Source organism: Papio anubis, chromosome 6 (assembly GCF_008728515.1).
Source record: "Papio anubis isolate 15944 chromosome 6, Panubis1.0, whole genome shotgun sequence".
In the NCBI taxonomy this organism is placed as follows: Eukaryota; Metazoa; Chordata; class Mammalia; order Primates; family Cercopithecidae; genus Papio; species Papio anubis.
In genome coordinates this window covers 18,404,048-18,430,109 of record NC_044981.1, presented here as the reverse complement: position 1 = coordinate 18,430,109, position 26,062 = coordinate 18,404,048, and the positions used below count along the sequence as shown (strand labels likewise).

General features: G+C 41.2%; 1 protein-coding gene and 1 pseudogene across 1 annotated transcript in view; one reads left to right on the top strand and one right to left on the bottom strand.

Moving 5' to 3' along the window:
• RNF144B (ring finger protein 144B) overlaps window positions 1–24,834 on the bottom strand; it is an 80,057-nt gene extending 55,223 nt beyond the window's left edge. The window contains exons 1-2 of the mRNA XM_003897103.5: window positions 24,392–24,834; window positions 12,310–12,510 (exon numbers count right to left, since the gene is read on the bottom strand). Of these exons, the coding sequence (XP_003897152.1) occupies window positions 12,310–12,474 (165 nt within the window). The 5' untranslated portion in view covers window positions 12,475–12,510; window positions 24,392–24,834. The remainder of the gene's footprint in view (window positions 1–12,309; window positions 12,511–24,391) is intronic.
• Window positions 9,982–10,075, top strand: LOC116275608 (annotated as a pseudogene).
• Window positions 24,835–26,062: the final 1,228 nt, after the last annotated feature.

The following is a 26,062-nucleotide window of genomic DNA, read 5'->3' as shown; positions in this document are numbered from 1 at the left end:
ATATTTTTGCACAGAAACTTGTCCACAATGTACTATGTTTGTAAAACTCAAGTTAAAGAAAAGTATCCGTAGGTAAAGATCCCATTTCTCTAATTAAGTGATGTGCATAAGTACACAGGGAAAGAGTCTAGAAGAAAGTACAGGTGGACCAGGCACGGTGGCTCACGTCTGCAATCCCAGCACTTTGGGAGGCTGAGGCAGGCAGATCACCAGAGGTCAGGAGTTCAAGACCAGCCTGGCCAACCCCCTCTCTACTAAAAATACAAAATTTAGTTGGGCGTGGTGGCGCATGCTTGTAATCCCAGCTACTTGGGAGGCTGAGGCAGAAGAATCACTTGAGCCCAGGAGGCAGTGGTTACAATGAGCCAAGATCACACCAGTGTACTCCAGCCTGAGCAACAGAGCAAAACTCCGTCTCAAAAAAAAAAAACAAACAAAAAAAGTATAGGTGAGTCATCATGCACACACTTTTTGAGGTTTTTTTAATAATTTATTTTTAAATTAGCATGCGTTACATTTATAATTAAAAATTATCTTCAATTTAAAAAACCGAGAGAGCCCTGAAACATGATATTTTGTACTTTCGGGGTCCTATTTCTTCTGTGAGTACTAGCCATGACTTTTAAAAATGCACTTTCACTGGGCACAGTGGCTCACGTCCGTAATCCCAGCACTTTGGGAGGCCGAGGCAGCAGATCAGGAGGTCAGGAGATCAAGACCATCCTGGCTAACATGGTGAAACCCCATCTCTACTAAAAAATACAAAAATTCCCCGGGCGTGGTGGCGGGCACCTGTAGTCCCAGCTACTCAGGAGGCTGAGGCAGGAGAATTGCTTGAACCCGGGAGGCAGAGGTTGCAGTGAACCGAGATCACGCCACTGTACTCCAGCCTGGCAACAGAATGAGACTCTGTCTCAAAAAAAAGAAAAGAAATCTGACAGTATCCCAAAAGGATAGGAAAAAAGAGAAATTGGGGCATAAAAATAATTTAAATACTCCAGACATCAAAACTGCAGTCTGCCGTACACATGTATCCTAAGGTGATAAGGACGTTGTTCTCTGAGCTCTGTTTCAGCCTGCCACAGTTCCCTCCTCCTGCTCTGGTCCTGTCCACTTTCAGTCCATTCTCTACCCTGTACCGACGCTATTCTCCCTATCTCACTCCCAAACAAAGCCTTCCGGTGGCTCCATAATGTTTTTTGAACACAGCATACCAGCCCCTCCATCTGGTCTCTTCTTGCCTCTCTGGCCTCCTGCCTGAGCACACCCACACTTCCAACAACGTGTCCCAGGAACATCTTCCGGGTTGGTTCCTCAGCAGGTCACTCTTTTCCCTGGAGCACTGTTCTCACCCACAGCCCCATCAACAATGCCATCAAGCAATCCCTATTATCTTTCAGTCTCAGCCCTTAGGAAACCTAAGACCTCTGGGAGTCTCCTGTTTATATACACTCCTTATTACAATACACTGTACTTCCCTTATCAGAGGGTCTACTGCCCACATAACAGCAGGGCTGGTTATGTCTGATGATTGCCACTTGCTCCACAATTAACACCATGCCTGGCACACACTAGTACCAAATGGATCAGTAGAGCCTGGAAAAAGGTGGAATATTGGAATAAGAGTGCAACTTCAAAAGAATAAATACATAAACTTTGGTGACTTAGTGGCGACAGCGGAAAAGTTCTCTCATCAGAAACCAACTTTTGCCTGTTCTCTGGTCATCATTTGCATGTTTGGCCAGCCCATTACATTCTGATATGTGGTTTGAAGAATTAAACTTCAGCAAAGGCACGCTTAAGGGGCAAACAAGTCTACATAACATACAAGCACAGATCACCGAACTATCTTTTCATAACTTTCTTTGTAAAAAAGAAATAAAATCCTGTTCCACATTATAACATCACTCCTTTTCCTGATACCAAGCCTAAAGTACTTGTTAAGCCTATGATCAAAGTAAAAAATGTTATGTAGGCCTGGGCACACTGGCTCACGCCTGTAATCCTATCAGTTTGGGAGGACACGGCGGGCACGTCACTTGAGGTCAGGAGATCACGACCAGCTTGGCCAACATGGTGAAACCCCATCTCTACTAAAAATACAAAAATGAGCCAGCGTGGTGGCACCTGCCTGTAATCCCAGCTCCTCAGGAGGCTGGGGCAGGAGAACTGCATGAACCCAGGAGGCAGAGGTTGCAGTGAGTCAAGATCATGCCATTGCACTTCAGCCTGGGGGACAAGAGCAAAACTCCATCTCAAAAAAAAAAGTTATGCAAGTGAAGCTTCTCCCAAAGGAATTCTGTCAACCAAAGAGGGTGGGGGAGGGCATAAGTTACTATTTCTTAATAGACCTATGGCAAGAAGGTAAAATATATTAAAGTATGTTCAAAGAGATCTACCCAGAAAAAGAAGAGTTTTCCAGGGTCTTTTTTTTTTTTTTTTTTTTTTGAGAGTCTCACTCAGGTGCCCACGCTGGAGTGCGAGTGCTGTGGCAAGATCTCAGCTCACTGCAATCTCCACTTCCCGGGTTCAAGCACTTCTCGTGCCTCAGCCTCCCAAACAGCTGGGAGCCACCGTGCCTGGCAAATTTTTGTATTTTTAGTAGAGACAGGGTCTCATCATGTTGGCCAGGCTGGTCTCGAATTCCTGGCCTCAAGTGATCCGCCCGCCTCGGCTTCCCAAAGTGCATGAGCCACCACACCTGGCCAAACTTTCCAGTTTCTACATAGAATTGTGTAAATATCCTAATAAAGCAGGAATGTAACACACTTAAGGAATATATCATACTTTGTTAGTTAATTTAGAGGCAATGGGATGAAAGGCAGACCCTGTAGAAGTCATGAAATGCTCATTTTGCAGAGAAAAAAAAGGAAACACTTTTCTGGACTATATAGGTAGAGGCATTACCAGAAGAAAAATAATAATTCACAGATTTGTGTCTTCAACTGTGTTCCCTAGAAATTGATTCAGGGATGGAGAATTCCATTGAGAAGATTTACAGGGTATACTCTCACCAAAGTCATGCCTATAATGAAGTAAGGAGAATACAAGTGGGCAGAGGGAGATCCTAACCCGCCATGCAGCTGCAGCCAGGGCCTCATCTGGTCCTACAATCCAACAGGGTACTCTGAAGGTAGGAAGGGCCCTTCGCAGCTGCACCTCATTAAGCTGAAAGGGAAAGACCTTTATATCCCTGTAGCAATCAGTCATTGTTCCATAAGCTAGTCCCTGGGAAATGGGAGGATAGAAACATTGCCCTGAATAGGGATCCAAGTGAATGCCACAGTTTCCACGACAGTCATGTTTCCATCCAAAATGGAGTAAGATCATGCTAATTTGGTTATAGGACCTAACTGTAAAAGATAAATGCATATTAAAATAGTAACTAGTAAGATGAATGATGTATCTTCCTTAGCAAACTGAAACCTCCCATAGGAAAATAATTTGGCTGGTTAAAGTAATTGAGGATTCTCAGCTTAAAGAAGAGAAAATGATGAAGAAAAAGAAATCATGGTTTTAGAAAAATCCCAGGCTGGGTGCAGTGGCTCACACCTGTAATCCCAGCACTTTGGGAGGCCAAGGCAGGAGGATCACTTGAGGTCATGCGTTTGAGACCAGGCTGGCCAACATGGTGAAACCCCATCTCTACTAAAAGTACAAAAATCAGCCAGGCATGGTGGCAGGCACCTATAATCCCAGCTACTCAGGAGGCTGAGGCAGGAGAATCACTTGAACCCAAGAGGCAAAGGTCACAGTGAGCTGAGATTGCACCACTGCACTCCAGCCTGGGCAACAAAATGAGACTCTGAAAAATAAAAGAGGCCAGGCGCAGTGGCTCAATCCCAGCACTTTGGGAGGCTGAGACGGGCGGATCACGAGGTCAGGAGATCGAGACCATCCTGGCTAACACGGTGAAACCCCGTCTCTACTTAAAAAATACAAAAAACTAGCCGGGTGAGGTGGCGGGCGCCTGTAGTCCCAGCTACTCAGGAGGCTGAGGCAGGAGAATGGCGTGAACCCGGGAGGCGGAGCTTGCAGTGAGCTGAGATCCAGCCACTGCACTCCAGCCTGGCAACAGAGTGAGACTCTTGTCTCAAAAAAAAAAAAAAAAGAAAAAAGAAAGAACTAAAAAGAAAAATTCCAAACCAAGCCACCATTTTTACAAATGAGGAAATTCTAGAGAAACAATTTGATTCGAGTCACACAGTTATTGACAGAATTGGAACTAGAGGCAGGCCTAATTATCTCACTACTAGAGATAGCTCACTATTTCCTACATTGGACTGAGCACTATAGGAGAATTTTTCATGAGTCAGCTGACGTTCACCCTCTAAAAAAAAGATAACCTTCATTCAAATAATATGAAGCTAGTGAGTAAAATTAGATTTCAACCAGGAATAGTAAAATTATTCTAACCAATTTTATTTTAGAGAGCGGAAGTAACACTAACAGTTAGAATTTACATAGAAACCAGTTTCAAATGAATGTAGAGCAAAAGATGGTTTCAATTTAGAAATTTCCAATAATTGAATAGTCAGTACTATGGTATGGCCCAATCCTGGAAATTATCAGTCAAAAGCTAGATGACCACACTAAAAAGAGTAGAGCTATACATGCTAGTTGTATTCTGGCACTGTACTAAGTAATTTATCTAGATTATCTACTGTCATCTTCTATATAATCTTATGAGATGATTTCTTTTCCCTATATTATATTAAAGAAAATGACCCAATAGACTGCCCAAAGACATTACCAGCTTCCAGGCCACTATCATCTCTGGCCTGGATTATTATGTTTGCCTTCTAAGTAGTCTTCTTGCTTTCACCCTGGCTCCTGTAGTGTATTCTCTATGCATAAAGGTTAATTTTGTGTGTTAAACTGGCCACAGGATGCCTCCTATATGCCTCAGTTCTGGGCATGTGTGTGTGAGTGTTTCTGGATAAGATCAGTGAGACAGCTTGGCTCTGTGTCCCCACCCAAATCTCATCTTGAATTATAATCCCCAGGTGTTGAGGGAGGGACCTGGTGGGAGGTGACTGGATTATAGGGGCAGTATTCCCCATGCTGTTCCCATGATAGTGAATTCTCACGAGATCTGGTTGTTTGATAAGTGTGGTGCTCTCTTTCTCGCCTGCTACTGTGTAAGATGTGGCTGCTTCCCCTTCCACCATGATTGTAAGTTTCCTGAGGCCTCCCCATGAACTGTGAGTCAATTAAACCTCCTTCCTTTATAGATCTCAGATATTCTTTATAGTAGTGTGAAAACAGACTAATACAATCAGCACTTGCATCGGTAAACTGAGTAAAGCAGTTTACCCTCCCCATTGTGAGCAGGCATCATCCAATCCATTAAGAGCCTAAAAATAACAAAAAGAGGAAAGAATTCATCTCCCTGCCTGAATGCCTAAGCTGGGACATCAGTTTTCTCCTGCCCTCGGACTGGGACTTATACCATTGGCTCTCCTAGTTCTCAAGCCTTCAAACTTGGACTGGAAATACACCACTGGTTCTCCTGGGTCTCCAGCTTTCAAAGAGCAGATTGATTACAGGACTTAGCCTTCATCTCCTACTACTCCCCCTACACACACACACACACACACACACACACTTCTCCAGCCACACCAGCCTCTTTGATACACCAAGCACACTCCCAACTTAAGACCTCCATACTGCTTCCCTCTGGCGACAACCCTCTTCTCCCAGATATTTTTATGGCTTGTTCCCCATTTCCTTCAGGTCTCTGCTCAAATAATACCTTATCACTGAGACTTCCCTGATCATCTAACAAAGTAGAAGCCCCCTTCCCCACAGCACTCCCGATCCCCCTCACCCTATTTTTCCATAGCACATACCATTACCTGATTTCTGTATTTACTTGTTAGCATCTATGTCACATACTAAAAGTTGAGTTATTTGAAAACCAGGGCTTAATCTGATTGTTCACCACTATATTCAAACCATCAGAACTATGTAAGACACAGCAAATATTTGTTGAATAAATAAAGCCTAAGCTACCAAACTCGAGACCCATTCTCTTAAATGCCAAACCATACTGGCATCCCAGTAAAGGACTTCTTTCATTAGGAGGGTGGGGGAACTAGAAGATCTAAGGTCACTTCCAATTCTAGGACTATGATGCTATGACAAAGACATTAGGGCCTTAATAGTATGGTTTTCTTCTGCTGTTCTTTCCTCTCTTGCCACATTTTACTACTTTCCTTGAATAAGTAAGTGGTAAGCATTAGGCATGGATGAGATCATAGGTCCAGGAAGCCAGCTCCTCCTTGAGTCATCTCTAATCCATTTCTCATGCTGTTACTGTTTGCTCTTTTTCCACAGATGCCATCTGACCCTGCAGTGGCTCCGTTGTCAGTGGAAAAATATAGTGCCAATAAAATTGGCATTGTATACCTATGACTTGACCGATAAATACAAAAGTCACCATAGTATTGTCATTAAATCTCTTAATAGATATAAGCAGTGAGTATATTGAAGTTATTTCACAAACAAAGATAAATTCACTGCTAACCGCCACAAGCAAAGCTAAGGGAAAGCATAAAACTAACCTTGTGCTGGGCATGGTGGCTCATGCCTATAATCCCAGCACTTTGGGAGGCCGAGGCAGGCGGATCAAGAGGTCAGGAGTTCAAGACCAGCCTGACCTACATGGTGAAACCCTGGCTCTACTAAAAATACAAAAAAAACATTAGCCAGGCGTGGTGGCACATGCCTGTAATCCCAGCTACTCTAGAGGCTGAGGCAGGAGAACCACTTGAACCCGGGAGGCGGAGGTCACAGTGAGCCAAGATCGCACCACTGCACTCCAGCCTGGGCAACAGAGCGAGACTCCATCTCAAAAATAATAATAATTTAAAAAAGAAAGAAAAAAAGTAACCTAGCAAGCAAGCATATTTGGGTACCAGAAACTAACAGAATAATACAGTGCTTTGAACTGGCAGAATTTACTTAGGCCCATTTAGTAGTAGTAGAAGACATGGGAATCTGGAGCTGGAGAATTTAAAAGCTTTGGGAAAGGTTGGCAGGTCTCATGACCAGAAGAGGGGACAGAAAATCGTTCTGTGACATTGGCCTTGAGTAAGATCCCTCATTATTTCTGGTGGTTCCAGAGAGTTCTCAATACCAGGTACTTAAAATGATACTAGACTAACATATCAAGCCAACAAGTAATTATATTATTATGTTATTGGAAGTAAGCAAGTTCTTAAATATATGGTACTTTGAAACATCCTTTCATCTGAATCTTTTATACCCACCAGAAATGTGCTCATCTATTTACTGTCAAAGCAATATTGACGCTTTTTTCCCCTGTAAGTCCTAATTCTAGATATTTAGTTTAAATATTTCAAAGCCACACTTTGAACAAATCCAAAAGAGACATTTCTCTCTATCTTAACTGCTAATCTCTGGGTATCTCAGAATACTAGTGAGGTTATAATTACCCATATAACCACTTTTTTATTAAAGGCTAGTGAGGAAGCCAGTTAAATTATTATAGGCTTTCCCTTCTCTGAAATCTTCTTGAAGAACATAACAGCTCAGCACACTGATGGATCTTAGGAAATAAAGGTAGGTATTCTCAACGCCTCCCTCCCTCCATCTTACAGGCAAAGAAACCAAGGTCTAGATAAGGCACACAACTTGCCTCAAATCATACACCATCAAATGACAAAGCCTGAACTTCAGCCTGGGTCTTCTCATCCCCATATCTGCATTCTAACACACTATGGTATACTGCAAAGGAGAAACAGAGGTGGAAACAGGAAAGTGGCATTCCTTTCTCCTAGTGTAGACAAAAGTTAGAACCCAGGAAAGATCCACCACGGATTCATGCTTCATTTGAAAGTTACCAAACTGTGTGTGCACATACACATTGCAAATCCTCCCAAATGGTAGATGTCTCTGCTATGGTTTGGATATGGTTTGTGTGTCCCCACCAAAATTCACACTGAAATTTGATCTCCAATGTGGTAGTGTTGGGAGGTGGGTCCTAGTTGGGGAATGGCTTGGTGCCACTCTCTGGGTAGTGACTGAGTTCGTGCTCTGCTGGGAATGAATTAGTTCTTGAGGGAATGAATTCTTAATAGTTCCTGCCAGAGTGAGTTGTTACAAAGCCAGGATGGCCCTTGGGTTTTGTCTCTTTGCACATGTCCACTTTCCCTTTGACCTTCTCTGCTGTGTTTTGACCTAGCATGAGACCCTCATCAGAAGCCAAGTAGATGCCAGCACCATGCTTCTCTAACTTCCCACCTGCACAACTGTGAGCTAAATCAACCTCTTTTCTTTATAAATTACCTAGCCTCTGTATTCTGTTATAGTAACGCAAAATGGACCAAGACAGTCTCCCAAACCAACTCCGGGCTTTTCTTAAAGGTCACCCGACAGGCCCCAAGGGAAAGAAGGGCTTGGTCTAAAATGTTTTATATTTCCTCTCACTTTTTAAACATTGGAAAATCCATTTGGCTCCAAGAAATGAATAGTAAAAGAAGTTCTAACTACCTAGAGCCAATAGAACGTAATGGAAAAAAGGCAAGAATATGGCTGGACTTTATTTTCTTTTTGCTTAGCACATCCTGTATTTAATCTGAAAGGTAAATAGGCCATGCCCAACATACCGACTCTTTTCAGGTGAAATTATCTAGGTTATAAAAACAAGCAACAACTGTGTTTTCACTATTCCTTAATTCACGGCTGACAGAAATCACTTCTAAAATAAATCAGAAGCAAATATTGTACATAAGGGAGCAAACCCATAAATTTCCATTACTTTGATAACTGATTTGTGAATTTATTTCACTTGAATTAACATTGTGTGGCATTATCTGAAAGAACGTGTTGCAAACCCAGAAAAGGAAAGTTAGAATTGTCATATTTGGGTTATTTAAATATACAGGCAAAAGAGAAGAAGGGAGAAACAGATACTCTTTCCATGTCATTAATAGACAAACATCCCTGAGATATTTAACCTTCAAAATAGAACAAGTAATTATGCTACATCTTTTTTTCTGTAACACCAAGACATCAACCTCTTTGGTTCTGTAATACAACTCATGTTCTATGACGTCAGTCATGCCAGTAAGAACTATGCCCCATTTTTCCTGTATATGCAGCTTCTCTTACTTTATATTACACTTTATTCTCCATATTAAAGCTGAGCAAATAGTCTAGCAGAAACCATCTTCACAGCTAGAACATCCTTAACAAGAACCTAGATAATATCGATGGTTTATTTGAAACAACATCTACCACATTCCTTTCCCTGGATGTTATTTCAATCAAGAATCACCTACATGAAATAATTTAAAGCAGTGTTCTTCAGAGCATCGGTTGTGGGCAATAGGTGTTTCACTCAAAGGGGTGGCAGGGTCAAATGGAAATGCTTCATCCTAGAAGCTAAGCAAGATCCCCCTGCTTTCCCTCTAACTACAAGATTTCACAGAGCCTCTAAAATGCAAATGTGCCTTACATCCCTCCAAGAAAGGAACAGAAGAACATTGTAGTTCCCAAGCTAATTTGACTATGGAACATTTCATTCAAGGATATCTCTGTTTCCCAGAGCTGGTGGTCCATGGAACACACTTGGGGTGGGGGCATCCATTTAAAGGCCAGGTCTCTCTAAAGATAAGGAAATAACTGATTAACATTCAATGGTCAAGTCAAATATTCCACATCTGTCCCTCTGCATACCCAGAGTATACTGCCCCCTCTTTGGAGCACTGTGAAGGATCCTAGCACCTTCATTTTACACATGAAAAATCAGAGGCCCAAAGAGATTTATCATGTGCCCAATTACACAGCTGAGTTGGGGTACAGCTGGAATTGGAGTGTGGCAATCCTGGGAGAAAAAAAAAAAAAAAAAGCTAGGCTCGCAGCAAAATGGCCAGGGATGCCTCTTACAGAAGCCAGAACAATGACAGAATGTTGTTAAAGCTTTATTAAATCCAAGAAAATATACCAGTATAGATCCTTTTGTAGTTCATAAGCGTGATGATTGGTTTCTCAGTCACGTAAGATATGCAAAACCTTGTTACACAGTAAGCACATTATCCATCTAACATGAAAAGAAAAAATACACACATTACATATACCAGTATATACCAGCGTAACATCAAATCTAGCAGGAAGATCATTACATGTGGATACTCCCTGGGGCAAGGGGGTGGTTCTCAGTAAAGCCATTTTAAATATATGGTAGGCACAAGCAATTGGGAGATGTAATCCAATCCTATTTAAAAGTAGAAGTCAGTAGTATGTGGCATATTAAAAAATTACAAATTTCTTTTTAGTCTCAAAAACACAAAACATTTGACACTGTAATACAGATGCAAAATAAAGTCTGGGAAGTATAAGGTACATTTTAAGTCATTTTTTAAAAAAGCAGAAATAAATCTCTAACCAAAAGAAAGTTAGAGTAGTATTTCAGGCGAGTCTGATTCAAATTACAATTTTACAGACGCTAAGGTAATCATACATTGCTTACTATTTTGGCAGCTCACAGGTAATAGGGTAACAGGATGCCAGGGAAAGTTAATGTTTCTAGGTGCAAAAAGATCCAAAATTGAGGGATACCAAAAATATTAAGCCATTTGACTTTCTGCTTTTGAGCGCTCCCTAACAATGAGGAAGTGTGAATCTAGATGACTGAATAAGCTAACTGTACTAACTCCTACCCTCAAATTGCTGAAAGAGAAATGAGAAGCAGCAATGCTGTTTTGAATCAGGAACTAAAATCTATTGAAACAATAACAGGACAGGGTTAGCTCCCTGTGAAGATGAAATACAGCCTTCACCGTGTATTATTTCCCCAATGTTGACGCACACACTTAAATTCTGCACTATTAAATGTCATAGCAAAAACTGAATTCTTTTAAAACAGCAGTAACCCTCAGCAAAATATATGCATCCTGGTTTTCACCAAATGTTGTTTCTGACTCATTTGTTTCAAGGATTAGCAAGGGTTAGAAAGTCAGAGAAATAATTGTTTTGAAGGACAGCCTTCAGAAACAAAGCAAGACCAAAGGAAACTGAAGTTGCTCTCAGACAACAAGGCCATTTCCTCACTTCCTATAAAGCAACACACACTAACAACAAGAGGAAGGAGAAGCCGCACAAACATTACTCCTCAGCAAAGCCTACTTCTGACCCCCCACCTAAAACAGCAACATCCTCTCAGCCCTGAACTCCTACATAATGTTCTTGGATAGAATGTAAGCTCCTAAAAGCAAGAAACTTCGCTGGGTTTTGTTTCCTTAACTGATAAATCTCGGTGCCTAGAACCAGTCCTGGGACATAGTTCCTGCTCAATAGGTATTTGTCGATTAAATGAACAATGCTAGTCTCTGTCATCACTGAATCCTACAGGAACTCAGTCTGTTTCCTATCTTCATACCTTAACCAACCAACCTTCGAGGAAAAGCGGCAGTAAAGGTCACAGGTGTCGATACCAGGTGTCACACTAAAAGAGATAAAGCCCACTTCTGCAGGTCTATAGGGCTCTCATTAAGTGGAATAAGAAGCATTCAGCATATTGTGAAAATAGAATAAAAGAAGCTATGACAAAGTACAATTTATACTTTGTGTGTTGTAGAAGATGAACAAGTATATGAATGAAAATTCAGTACATAAATTACTACCTGACTTCTCTTATCATTTAAAATACCTGGTGAGTTTCTTATAGGTGGTAGTTAACTACAGCATGTTAATTTTTTATTTTTTTTTTGAGACGGAGTCTCGCTCTGTCGCCCAGGCTGGAGTGCAGTGGTGTGATCTTGGCTCACTGCAAGCTCCGCCTCCCGGGTTCACACCATTCTCCTGCCTCAGCCTCCCGAGTAGCTGGGACTACAGGGGCCCGCCACCACGCCCGGCTAATTTTTTTGTGTTTTTAGTAGAGACGGGGTTTCACCATGTTAGCCAGGATGGTCTCGATCTTCTGACCTTGTGATCCGCCCGCCTCGGCCTCCCAAAGTGCTGGCATTACGGGTGTGAGGCACCACGCCCAGCCACCATGTTAAAATTTTTCTATTCTATTCTATAGTTTGAACCTTAACAGAAAGACTATTTATTCAACCAATAATTAAATTTCAAACATACATTATACTTAGCTAAAACAAGTAAACTCAGGATTTACCATTTAAGATACTATTTGGAAATAGATTCAAAGATTAAATGCTTTCCAAAGCAGGATCATATTGTAGCAAACTCTGGCTTCTCAGTAAACTGCAGAAATAGATCCTACTTTTATAATTTTTCTCTCTGTATTTTCTCATAGTGAAAGCATCAAGGAAAACTTACAGCTGTGCAAAAGATGCACCGGCATTCCTGGAGTGTGGTCATCTTGTCCACAGACTGCTCACACAGGCAGAGTTTGCAAGTGATGAGGGGGGCCGGAGCCAGATCTCCAGGAGCGGGATTTTCAGCAGTCATGGCGAGATAGTGGAGCCTACCAGCAGAGCCCATCAGCCTGTCTTCAGCGTTCTTCAGTCTCCTCAATCCCTATAGAAAGGTCCAAAGCAGAAAATACTATATGGATTGATAAAGCTATTGTTTAGCCAACACATCTGGAGGTCAGTTGATCAAATTCTCACCCTCAGTGATCCCGAAACTTACAGCTAATGCACTTCTGGGAACCACGGGCTAGAGAGTGGTTCACCTACCTCAGCAAAGTGTCCCTGAAGTCCTGAAATTTAAGCTGACCTCACTGTCCTGATTCATATCATATGAGCTATGGAAATTAAAAGATCACTAAGGTGGGGTGAGAATGGGGAGATGTTGGTCAAGCTTACAAAGTTTCATTTAGATGAGATGAATAAGTTCTGGGAAGCTCTCATACAACATGGTGACCAGAGTTAGTAATAATACACTGTAATGGCCGAGAGATTTTAAATGATCTCACCACACATACACACACAAAACAATGTGAAATGATGATGTTCATTAGCTTGATTTAAGCATTTCACAATGTATACATATAGCAAAACATCACACTGTATACTGCAAATGTAACTTGTCAATTATACCTTAATAAAGGTGGGCGGCGGGAAATATCACCATGAGCAAACGTATTTAGGAGTTGCAGCACTACAATCAATTCAACAGACTCAAAAAGTACTTAAAAATAGAATGTCATTCAAAAAGTTAAACAAAGAGGTAACATATGATCCAGCAATTCCACTTCTGGGTATATATCCAAAAGAACTGAAAGCAAGGTCTCAAAGAGATATTCGTACACACATGTTCATAGCAACATTATTCATAATAGCCAAACAGTGGAGGTGACCCAAGTGTCTATCAACAGAAGAATGAGGCTGGGCGCAGTGGCTCACGCCTGTAATCCCAACACTGTGGGAGGCTGAGGCAGGTGGATCACTTGAGGTCAAGAGTTCAAGACCAGCCTGGCCAACATGGTGAAACCTTGTCTCTACTAAAAATACAAAATTTAAAAAAATACAAAAATACAAAATTAGCCAGACACAGTGGCACATCTGTAATCCCAGCTACTCAGGAAGCTGAGGTGGGAGAATCACTTGAACCCAGGAGGCAGAGGTTGCAGTGAGTCAAGATTGTGCCACCGCCCTCCAGCCTGGGTGACAGAATGAAACTTCATCTCAAAAAATAAAAAATTAAAAAGACAGAAGAACAAACAAAATGTGGTATATATACATACATACAATGGAATAAAAGGAAATAAAATTCTGACACATGCTACAACATGGATGAACCTTGAAGACATTGCCTAACTGAAATAAACCAGACAGAAAATCAAATATTATATGATTCCACTTAAATGAGGTACCTAGAGTAGTCAAATTCTGAGAGACAAAAAGTAGAATCGAGATTACCAGGGACCAGTAGGAGGGGGAAATTAAGAGTTACTGTTTGTGGGGTTTTCCTCCTAGAGACAGGGTCTCTCTCTGTTGCCCAGGCTTGAGTGCAGTGGAACAATCATAGCTCACTGCAGCCTCGAACTCCTGGGCTGACATGACCCTCCCGACTCCACCTCCCGAGTCAGGGTACGCTTCCTCACCTGGCATGTTCAATGGGTACAGAGTTTCTGCTTGAGGTGATGAAATAATTGTTTTCCTCATTTTATAGATTAATTGTGGTACTGAGAAGTTAGGTGATCTGCCAGAGTTCTCAGAGCTTGTACATGGCAGAGCAAAATACAATCCTCAACCTTCTGAGGCCACCAAGCCCAGTGCCAGATCCATTACACCAGAGCTGCCTTACGTGGATATCACATGAACAGACGAAGCAGGGAAAGAAAGGAGGAAGGGGTATAGAAAGAGGAAAAGAGTTGGAAGTCCATGACTACAGTTATCCTTAAGGTCAAAGCTGTACAGGAACAAAATTTGTCTCTACACATGGCATGACTATGGGAAAATATATCTTTAGATGAAAAATAAAAACTGCTGGCAAAGTTCCTCTACTAGATTGTTTTTATTCTGAATCTTTAACAGAGACTAAATAATTGTGAAAATAATTTCTCTACATATTCATATTTCATATCACATCAGGAAATTTCATGTTCTGATTAAACAAAAGCAAAATCCTATAGTTCTTACTATTTTTAAAGAGTGGCCAATTCTAATAAATTCTACCATAGAAATAATTGCAAATATACCTCCCCCTACAAGAACCAAGCTCTTTTCCTCTTAATTTTCAGACAAAAGAAATTACATGTAATCATTTGCTACCTAGTCCCACAACAGCTTAAGTCTCAATAGGTAAGTACAAAAGTACTAAAACAAGTAGAGGAAAATCAAATTTGATTAGATGGAAAGAAAAAAAAATAAATGAGATATTTGCTTGTCAATCTGTCCACATTCACTTTCTTAATGTCATACCAGAAAGTCAACAATTACTAACTCTAGCAACCTGAAGCATTTAAGGTTTTTCACCTACTCCCAGCACTCAGTACCAGAAAACCTGATTCAAAATAATTAAATAGGAAGCTAACTAATGGCTAGTTTCCATGTGGAAGGCATTGTTTTTTCTCAGCAAAGGCCTGATAAAGTTCAAGACACAGCGATATTCCATTAACTACTGAGGAGCTGTCATCCAAGAGCAAATTAAATTCAAATAGACCTGCACGTCGAATTCAGGATTTCGAGTTTTTTTAAAAAACCTCTCTTTATGATAAACGTAGGGGTAAAAATGAATGACTTTACCTTTTCCTTCCTCCCAGTTCATGCTTAAACAACTATCATTAGCTTGTGTCTCCAATACTCCGCGGCTCATGGCACACAGTCCCACCAACTTCCCCAACTGCTGTCTTCTCATCTCTACATTCTCAACACTGCTTCACTGCTTATGTAACCTATTCTGAATTATCTTTCTTTCAAAAGAAATCCCAAGTAAAACAACAAGAATAAACGTGGTAGTAAATGCTTCCTGAGTAGGGGAAAAGGGGTAATAACACAGGCCAGAACCACTCCACACCCCAAATGTCAAATACACTTAGCCATTTGTATCTGGTGTGAATAGTCAATCCTGATGTTCTGACCTAGCAAGAGATCTAGGTACTCTTCAAGAAATCCAAGTATTTCTCAGTCTTACTCTATATTTTTTTTTAGAAGGAAACATTAAACAGGCCAAAGTTTTAATGTACTCTTGAAAAACAAAGACATAATTGGATACCTCTTAGAAATTAATTGGATACTCTTGAAAGACATATTGGATTCCTCTAATAATACCTCATTATCCATAATTGAATACCTATAATTAGATATTTCTTAGAAATAGTCTTCTTTTGAAGGTAGAACTAAAAATTGTGGTAATCAAGACCATGTGAAACATAATTATCTCTACTATAAACAGTACGAAAGTTTTTACTCCTTAAAACTAAGGAGTTACATGCCTATAGGCTATGAAGTCAAAGTTATAAAAAATACATATAATGTAAAAATATTTTTATAATAGAAAAACCTTTACATAGCAGAGATGCATTTTGTTTTTTTAAGAATTCCAAGCATTCCAAACAGGCAGGACTTGTCACTCAGTGACATATAGGAAAAAAGTCACATATTTCATCTCTTTGAGATGTGAACAATTCAAAATGCTTCTTCAAAGAGTGATTTAGAGGAATAACACCAATTCCCTAAGGCAATGGCTCTCAGACATTTTTCAAGCAATAAACTTTCAGAAAAAACAAAAATCGTAGTCAAACCACCACTGTATAAAAGAGATTCAGGTAGACAAGTGCCAGCACCCAATAGTGGGTGTTTAGAGCCAGTCCCCTTGACCTTCCCCACTCAGCAGCCCCCCAGCCACCATCACAGAAGCCTAAACCTGCACCATGCACAGATTGAAAACCAACCCTTTCGTTTTTCACTTTGGGCAAAACCAACAATGAATGTTGAAAAAATGAATGAAATGCAGTGAGGACTTCATTTAAAAAAAAAGAATATCAAACAAGAAATCCTTTCACCATTGAGTCATTGCAAAATGAGCTCTTCAAGCAGTAAATAGGAGAATCCTGAAAGCCTCTCATGAATTTCCTCACACCTGAGATGCCTGTGAATGGCTCCAAGGTCTCCTTGCTTTTCTTCCTTTGTGTCATGTTAAGATTCACCAGTCTTCACAGCATGAAACCCCCAACAGTAGAGCCTCAGGAAGCTCAGGACATTTGATAACACACTCCCAGCTCCTCCTGTCCCTCCCATCAGGCCACAGCTTCACAGGGGCACAGATAATTCACATCCACTCCCCTCCAGGTTTCAAGAAAAGTCTTCACTCCAGAGAGAGGCTAACTCACTCTTACTGCCTCATACCTCACATTTCTATCAAAAATAAGAAAGTGACTTGAATTATCCACCCTACCACTTGATTTTAAAAGCTAACAATTATAATTACTTTTACAGTGATTATAGATGTGACTGTGCGTCTCACTGAGTGTCAAGAACCCCTTGTGAAAAGGATTTTGGCAGAAAATGCAAGGGGCACCTTGGAAAGAAAAGAAATCTGACAGCTGCCTTTCAAGTTTAGGCATTCTAAGGTTGGTAGCAGGTATCACTTGTTTACATATTCCCAATCATAGAACAAGACAGATTGGTTGGGCCATGTAAGGAAGGAAAGCCATTCTAAAATGTCTGAGTTTGCACTAAATTACCAGGAAAGGAGAACCAGCAGTTAGTTCTACGTGCTCTATGTGTCTCTTGCACTATAGAGTGTTCATTATATGAGAAGCAAGTACTATCTGATAGGAAAGAATAGAAAGTCACCTTTTCCCTCATGTGTTTTCATTAGAATTGCCAAAGAAAGGAATACTTCAGCACAGGATGCACAAGGAATTTTCATATTCTGCTGGTGGCCTGAAAAAGCAATCTGCTACAAAAATGCAAATGATGGGAGAGCCAACATTCAAAGCCTTTTTTTTTTTTTTTTTGGCCGGGGGGTAGGGGATGGAGTCTTGCTCTGTCGTCCACGCCAGAGTGCAGTGGCACAATCTCAGCTCACTGCAACCTCCGCCTCCCGGGTTCAACCGATTCTCCTGCCTCAGCCTTCCAAGTAGATGGGATTTCAGGTATCTGCCACCATGCCAGGCTAATTTTTGTATTTTTAGTAGACACGAAGTTTCACCATAGTTACCAAGCTGGTCTTGAACTCTGACCTCATGATCCGCCCACCTCAACCTCCCAAAGTGCTGGGATTACAGGTGTAAGCCACCGTGCCCAGCCATTCAAAGTATTTTTAACCAATGTAGTTTATGTCTGTTTGATTATCTAAAATCAACAGTTATTCCCTTACACAAAAAGATAGTGTAATTGGAAGGGATAATGTTTTATTAGGATACTTACCCTAATTATTATTAGGACACTTATCCCTAATTATTTTGGAATTTTTACATTATTATGCAGAAGCTTTAACATTTGGAGAAACTGCTAAAGCACAACTAAGGAGACTAAGAGAAATAGAAAGCTACTAAAATGAATCAACTGGATATTACTGATGTCACAGGATATTAATGTAAATAAAAATCCAGTTGATCTGCACTGAGGTCTTAATTCCAAGCTATGCTATGAAATTCTAAGAGTTACTCAAGTACAGGGGACAAAACAGAAGAGGAGACATATGAATATTCTCAACATGTTTATATGCCTTTGCGAGACTTGGAGTCATCGCTGTGAAGTAGCTAGAATAACAGATATGAATGCATAAATATGAAAGTGAGGTAGCAAAGGGGAAAGTTTTCAAGAAGGGTGGGTGGTGATGAAGAAAGGCTGAAGTGTTGCCTTGTAAAATGGAGACATATTCTCGGGAAGCTAATATTCTAATAAAGCAGAAAAAAAGAGCAGCAATCTAAAGGCCCCACCCTTGCCTTGTTAGGAAAGCTCTCCTCATACCAGCTAAGAACACACCAGGCAACCAGTTTCCACTCAACACAATCTGAAAATCAGCATTATGTTGATCTTGGTACTTCTGCCCAATAGAGTGGTTTAGTTAGCTACTGGTTCCTTTTCCTAACAGAAACTGTTAGTGAACCCAATGGTACTAATTGAGTCTAGTAAAGTGCTGACCATTATCAGCCATTAGCTGAAGTTCTACCCTAAATACAATCTAAATACAATGGCAGGGTGACCTGCTGGCTGGTAGCAGTAGCAAAAGCAATGAAAGAAGCGAGGGCTTATGGTAGACCTCCTTTGTGGCCAGTGTTGTAGCTCTACTCTCTGCTTGTATCACCAACCACCTATCTGGTCATTCAAGGACAAGATGAACCTGCATACATCCTTTCAATCAGAAAAACAGTTCTAATGTATGCCCTGAGAGGACATGAACAAATGGAAACATAGGCTTCCCCTCTCGTAGTCAGGGAACTGCAATTACTCAAATATATTGTATATCTATTAATTACTTTTTTTTTTTTTTGAGATGGAGTCTCACTCTGTCTCCAAGCTGGAGTACAGTGGTATGATCTTGGCTCACTGCAAGCTCCGCCTCCTGGTTTCACACCATTCTCCTGCCTCAGCCTCCTGAGTAGCTGGGACTACAGGCGTCCACCACCACGCCCAGCTAATTTTTTGTATTTTTTAGTAGAGACGGGTTTTCACCGTGTTAGCCAGGATGGTCTCGATCTCCTGACCTCATGATCTGCCCTTTTTAAAAGAATAATGCTGAAACCCAATGAGTACATACATGGTATCACACATGAGATAAGTTGTCATTATTTGAAAAAATAGATTAGAAAATATCCTCGAGCATAAGCAAACCCAGGAAATATTTAGGTCTTAGACGTAAGAAAGTAAATATTCACCTATTTAGGCTCTGTGAAGTGGCAGTATTGTATTGCTGTGCCTCCTGTAGTAGGGAAGAGGACTTCTGATTTCTCTCCACTGTTTCATGGCTTAAAGTGCTCAAAAACCACTTTAGTCTACAATTCCTTACTTTTAACATCGTCATCTCAACAGTTTCTAGGATGGCAATGAGATAACAACTTTATAACTTGGAGACTATTACCTTCTAAAAATGGAACTGACATGCAAATATAGCCCTATTAACCTTTTTGTAGGTTTAAAAAAAAAGCAGGTACTTCATCAGGAAAGAGAAGCATCTTAAGGTATTAGCAAGAACTGTTTTCTGAACAGTGTCTTTGCTTCTTGAAATTAGGTTATGAATGAAGTCTGTTACAACTAATTTAGTGAGATCTAATATTTTTTCCCACAAAATATATATTGGTGCTGATATCCAAGCATGGCCAACGATGTACATGACGTTGTGATAAGCTAACTCCAGAGGACAGAACATCTGGCACATCTAGTTTTTGTTTTTGTTTTGTTTTGTTTTGAGACGGAGTCTCGCTCTGTCGCCCAGAGCTGCAGTGCAGTGGCGCTATCTCAGCTTGCTGCAAGCTCTGCCTCCCGGGTTCATGCCATTCTCCTGCCTCAGCCTCCCGAGTAGCTGAGACCACAGGTGCCTGCCATCACACCTGGCTAATTTTTTGTATTTCTTTTTTTATTAGAGATGGGGTTTCACTGTGTCAGCCAGGATGGTCTTGATCTACTGACCTCGTGATCTGCCTGCCTCAGCCTCCCAAAGTGCTGGGATTTCAGGCGTGAGCCACTGAGCCTGGCCCTTGGCACATCTAGTTTTAACATTTGCAAAATGCTGTTCCTTTTTTTTCTTTTTTTTGGAGACGGAGTCTGACTCTGTCCCCCAGGCTGGAGTGCAGCCGCGAGATCTCAGCTCACTGCAAGCTCCGCCTCCTGGGTTCACGCCATTCTCCTGCCTTAGCCTCCCAAGTAGCTGAGACTACAGGTGACCTTCACCACGCCTGGCTAATTTTTTGTATTTTTAGTAGAGACGGGGTTTCACCATGTTAGCCAGGATGGTCTTGATCTCCTGACCTCGTGATCCGCCCACCTCAGCCTCCCAAAGTGCTGGGATTACAGGTGTGAGCCACCGCACCTGGCTCCTTTTTCTTAAAAGCACATTTCTTCTTACCTTCTTTCCATGTTCTCATTACACTACAGGGTAAGGCCCAAGAGGCAGAAATCCAAATCCAGTTTTCCAAACAATATAAACTTATCAAAGAAGGTAGGAGTGAATATGAGAATAATAGCTCAATGATATTTTTGGCATGGCAACTTTGCATTCATCATGATAGCTACCTCTTCAATATCACCACTGTGCCTTGCCCACTCCTGTTTTAATCAGTGGTTCCCTGCCTCCCACAATTATTCACACAGCCCTGCTAAATAATTCTCTTCCTTCTGCCTGGCATAACAACAAAGCTCAGAAGCAGGAAGGAATGCCACTTAAAGGCAGGTCAGACAATGATGTAATTAACCGATCAAGGAGAAGTGGTATTTCAAAGAGCCTTACAGAGCAAGACCCAGGCTGATTTCTTGGGTCAGGACATTACCAGAAAACCGGAGCTGCTAAAGCACGAATATCTAAATCAAAAATTTTTTTCAAATGAATAAAAGCATGTGCCAATATTACCCCCTCCTGTGAAAGTTAAAAGTTTCATATAGAAATTTTAATTAGAAACAAATTGGAAACCAGTTTGGAAGAGGAATCTTCATCCCACCTGAGCAAAGTGCAGGTGTAGATTTTTGTATGTCCTTGCCAATTAATTTCCTATAACAGGAATTTATCATGAAGGAAACAAAGTCAACACACAAAGTTAGGTGCTAGGGATGTAAAGGACGTAAAGGTGATTACACCCAGCTCCTACTTATTAAGAGTCAACTAGTTGAGGAGGTTTTCAATAGAGGATTTCATATAATCATATGCAGGAGAATGTGTGGGTTTAAGGTTTCAGCCACAAGTCCAACAGAGAGGAATGAATTGTCTTGTTCTATCTTCCCAAGAAAAACAAAGAACAAGTTGATGAAGGGCTGGGACTCAAACTCGTGACTTCAAAAGATTTAAAAAACAATGGGACATGGCTTTCAAAGTATGCTCTTAATAAATACTATAAACCATGTGATCAGAAGTATCTCCAACTATGAATAAGAAAAGTGTATTTCACTTAGATTGTTGTGTTTTGCATTCAAGAAAGAGATCTGATCATAGATGAGAAGCTCCTCATTCCATGTTGCAGAAGCATTGGTCATTTTTACTCATTTAATACATAGTTATCCATTTTTTAATAACCATTACGATATGATGCATTAGGTTCCAAAGTACTCACCGAAAAGGTAAATAGCAAATGCCAAAGTTAATGAAACTAAAACTTTAGTCCAAGACCTCCCACATACATCTAAAGGTACAAAATATGAATTAAAATATGTATATAAATTAACTTAGGTGTCATATACCTCTTTGGCTGCTTAATGGTCAAATGGTCAAGGTGACACTACCAAGAAAATTAAGATGATTGAGGTGACAAACATCAGAGTACTTTTTATAATCTGGCAAAGCAACCTGAATTAAGAACTACCACTCTAGACCCAAGTCACTTCTGAGCTTATAAGAATTTCTTCAGGACACAGACCACATCTTAGCCATCTTTATATCCCAGCATCTAACATAGCACCTAGCAAATCACAGTCACTCAGTAGTAGAGTGGATAATTTTTCTGATTGTACGTGGAGGAGATAAAATATTAAAGGCCTGGTTCTCATCTGTATTCACTTCCAGAAATTCGCAAGCTGAAAATATTGACCATTTGTTGTAGGCAAGGAGCTTCTATAAATTAAGGTAGGCACCTCTGAAAGAAATGTTTCAGTACTTAGGGGCAATGTCCACAGATACCTATTCCCCAAAGCCCAAGTGAAAAGCATGACTTGTCTGGCAGCTTGGCCCTTTTCCCACACCCAAAATAATCAGTTGCACAAAGTAGGCTTAGTCCCAAAACTGCTCGGACTTTGTTCCTTCACTAACATCTGGGTTCAGCATGATTCCTGACCTCTATCTCAAACTGGAGATTTCAAACACTAAGAACTTCACTCACCAAGACAATAATGTCATAGTCAAGGCCAGGGGAAACAAAGAAGCCAGGATTAGCAGAAATACTTCAGAGAAAGGATTCTGACATACATATAAATGTTTCTAAATGTCTAAAATATTGAAATGACTTTTCAAGAAGGAAATTTGAAGTGCACCTCCTCAGATGAAAAATATTCATACTACTGAAGAGAAAGATGTTTTTCAGGAAGTTAAATGGTCATACCAGGCAGATAAAATAAGCTTTTTCTTCCCAGAGAGAGCATACTTTTCTCTCTGCTGTAGAGTCTGGCTCCGAAAACCTGGTTCACAATCTGAGACCCAAAAACTGATTATTTTAAAAAGACATGTCTTAAGCTGACCTAGTTTGGAAGCCTGAATGCCTTTAAATTGCCAATGAACTGAAACCATTCATGAGAATGGGGCTTTTGAATGCTGAGAATGTTCTTTGGGGCTCAGCACAAAGATATTTGGCATAGATGACTGTAAATATTTGTAAAACTCTGGGTAAATGGGCAGGATTTGACCACACTCAAGCCCTACTTCCAGCACAGTAGTGTAGGAGAAAGTTATCTAGGGCGATTGGTTTGGGGTTTTGGGGGGTTTTTTTGGTTGAGTTTTGTTTGTTTTAAATAAAAAGCCAAGCAACCCAATTCTACTACTCAACATCTTTTTCACATTCACTATACATGTTTACCTTTTTTTGAATCATCAAGATCATTAATTAGTCAGAGACTACTTTTGAAACTGAGGTTTTACCCTTTCCCACTTTTCTAAGTTTATGCCCACTACAAAAATCAAAAATAAAATAAAAATGCTAGTCAAAGGTGTGCAAGGGCAGAGTAGGAGTTGTATGAAACCATGACCTTGGATTTCATAATACGATTATCTACAAGTGGCTTTGTGGATCTGCTATAGGTTTTTCTCCCCCTCAAGATAGTTTCAGAAGTATTTAAGGCACTGCTACCCATGAAAAGGACCCAGGTTGTGAAGGAAAGATAAACTAAGGGAAGGAGGGACTCACAGAGGCATTAGATGTGAAAGGGACCAAGAGGCTCATTTCAGTGAAAGCTGCGGCAGACAGATACTCTAATTAGCCAGCAACTCAGTTAGGACTGGCTAGGTTCCTTTTGCCTCTTACCCACACCCTAAAAACTGAGTCATCCCAAAGTTCATTTATTTTGCTTCTGGGCAAAGACACCCCCTAATCTGCTTCTTCAGAAATGTTACATACATTGTCATTTAATTTATACCTCTCAATGTTCAAATAAACGTCCACAAATGCCAAATCGGAAGAGCAGAGATAGTCCTGTTAAGAACCTCAGAGCTAATGTTTTGATAAGATACATGTGGCAGAAAGCAATACGAAACTGACAGTCTGTTATGGGAACATGACGAAAGAACGTTTCCCCGAGAAGGGAATTAATTTCTGGGAAATCTTTATGTGAAGAGTATATATGCCTGAGGAGTAGACTTACAGCAGGATCCTTGAAACTCATGAGAAAAACAAAAGATGTCGTAGAAAGAACAAGTAAAAGATACCTTTTCCCTGTAGAAACGACAATCAGTTCGATTTTAACTTAAATTTGAGAATGGCTCTTGTAGAATCAAGAGTTTCACTGTTTAATCAGCAATTACCTGATAAAATAAGCACTATAATGCATAATCCGAGATTATGCCAACTTTTGGTCTCCCCTTAAGACGTGGGGAGAGGTCTGGTCTAATCTTGGATTCTATAATACATTCTATTATAGAAACTGTTTTATTAGAAATGAAACTACTTTCCTTTAACAAAGGCATTTTTCTTTTAAGTTAACAGGTGTTTAAGGCATTCAGAATGAATTCAGTTCTGTATGGTTTGAGCACTAGAGACAGAAAATCGAAAAATCATGGTGTCACAGATAGTCTCCTGTCCTTTTCCCTTAGTCCAGCAATACCATTCCGGTCTTGCAACGCCTGTAGCCTTTAAAAAGCTCGCTAAACCTACCTGGCAGGAGACCTGCGTTCCTCCGCCGCCGGGCTTCTCAGTAGCCTCCCTCGAGCTCACCGCCAGTCCGGGCTGCTGGCACACTGGACAGGAGGAGCTCTTTCATTCTCTCCGTCTTTCCTCCGTGCTCTGCGGCTGACGGCTTTACACTTTGCAAGACTGCAACAGGACTCGCACTCCCAGACCTACGGGTCGGGAGGAGGCGGAGTCCCCGACTGCCTCCAAGTCTTGACTGGCAGCTGCGATGCCCGGGAACATTGCAGCGCGAGCGTGGGGCACAGCTCGCCAGCAGCAGCGGTAGCAGCGCGTTTATTTATACAGGAAGCTCAGGCGCCGCACTTCCTACTTCCCATCTGGGTCGTACTTCAGCTGCAGGTGATGGCCTTAACCCTATCCCAACCCGGGCGCGCTGCACCGGCTCTACTACTTGTCAGGACCTGTCTCTTGTTCTCCGGGGACTGCTATTGCAGGAATTCAGAGCAGCGGGTGCAGGCAGCTGCCCCTAGCGCCCTTCTCCTGCTCAGACAGGGACAGCTCACCTCCTGGCCTTCAGCGCCTGCTACCTCTCTGTCTGTACATATCCTCACAGGCCACCTTTCTTTATTTTCTCCCTCCTTCCCAGCTCTTTAAATCTCTTCCTTCTACTTCTAACAGCCCAGACCTGCCTTCCCACATGGCAGACAACTGTTTTATAGAAACAGTTCCTATGCACATCTCATCAAAAAACAGCTTGTATCTGACTGGTCCTTTTGCATCTAATGATGAAATTAGAATACCTGTGGATCAAATCGGGAATAATCTTAGTTTACCTCATAAAATACAGACACTTCTTGATGAAACAATGAAACAATGATTTCACTTGAAGTGCTTTGTAACTTAACTGGTGGCACCCTCAATTAAACAGAAATGTAACAAAATAATCTAGAAGCTGTGAGGTATTATGAAGTGCTTCCTTGCTCCAAAACCTTGGACATTTCATTTGTGTGACCTTCATAATGAATCGCATACCTACTCACTAAGATCGAAATCGCCTAAGTCTGCTGAGCATTGCCATTTAGGAATGTCGCTCTGACATAGGAATCTGTGTTCACTCTGCAACCCCTCTCTACTTTTGCAACCACTGTCAGGAATGTGCTTCCTAAAAGGAAAGGACTCACAGGCCCTTTGTGGAAAGGATCTGTGTGCGCCAACGGGCACCATTCCAAACGACACAAGCAAACACTGCTTCTCAGCCCTCCAAGTTGAAGAAAACCTCTAGGTCAAAGCGAAGGGCTGAAGAACACAGTGTATCTACATGTGCCATGCTAGGACAGGCAGGAGGACCAGCTCACCAGTCAGGGAGGAAGAGAAAAAGGACAGGGGCAATAAGATGCTAAGAGAACCCACAGTAGGGTATTTGAGCTTGAAAAGTCTTCCTAGCTATTTTAGCAAATAACCTGATTTTAAAGATAAGTAAATTGGGCTGGGCATGGTGGCTCACATCTGTAATCCCAACACTTTGGGAGGTCAAGGCGGGCAGATCATCTGGGATCAGGAGTTCAAGACCAGCCTGGCCAACATGGTGAAACCCCATCTCTACTAAAAATACAAAAAATTAGCCGGGCGCCTATAATCTCAGCTTCTTGGGAGGCTGAGGCAGGAGAATCACTTGAACCTAGGAGGCAGAGGTTG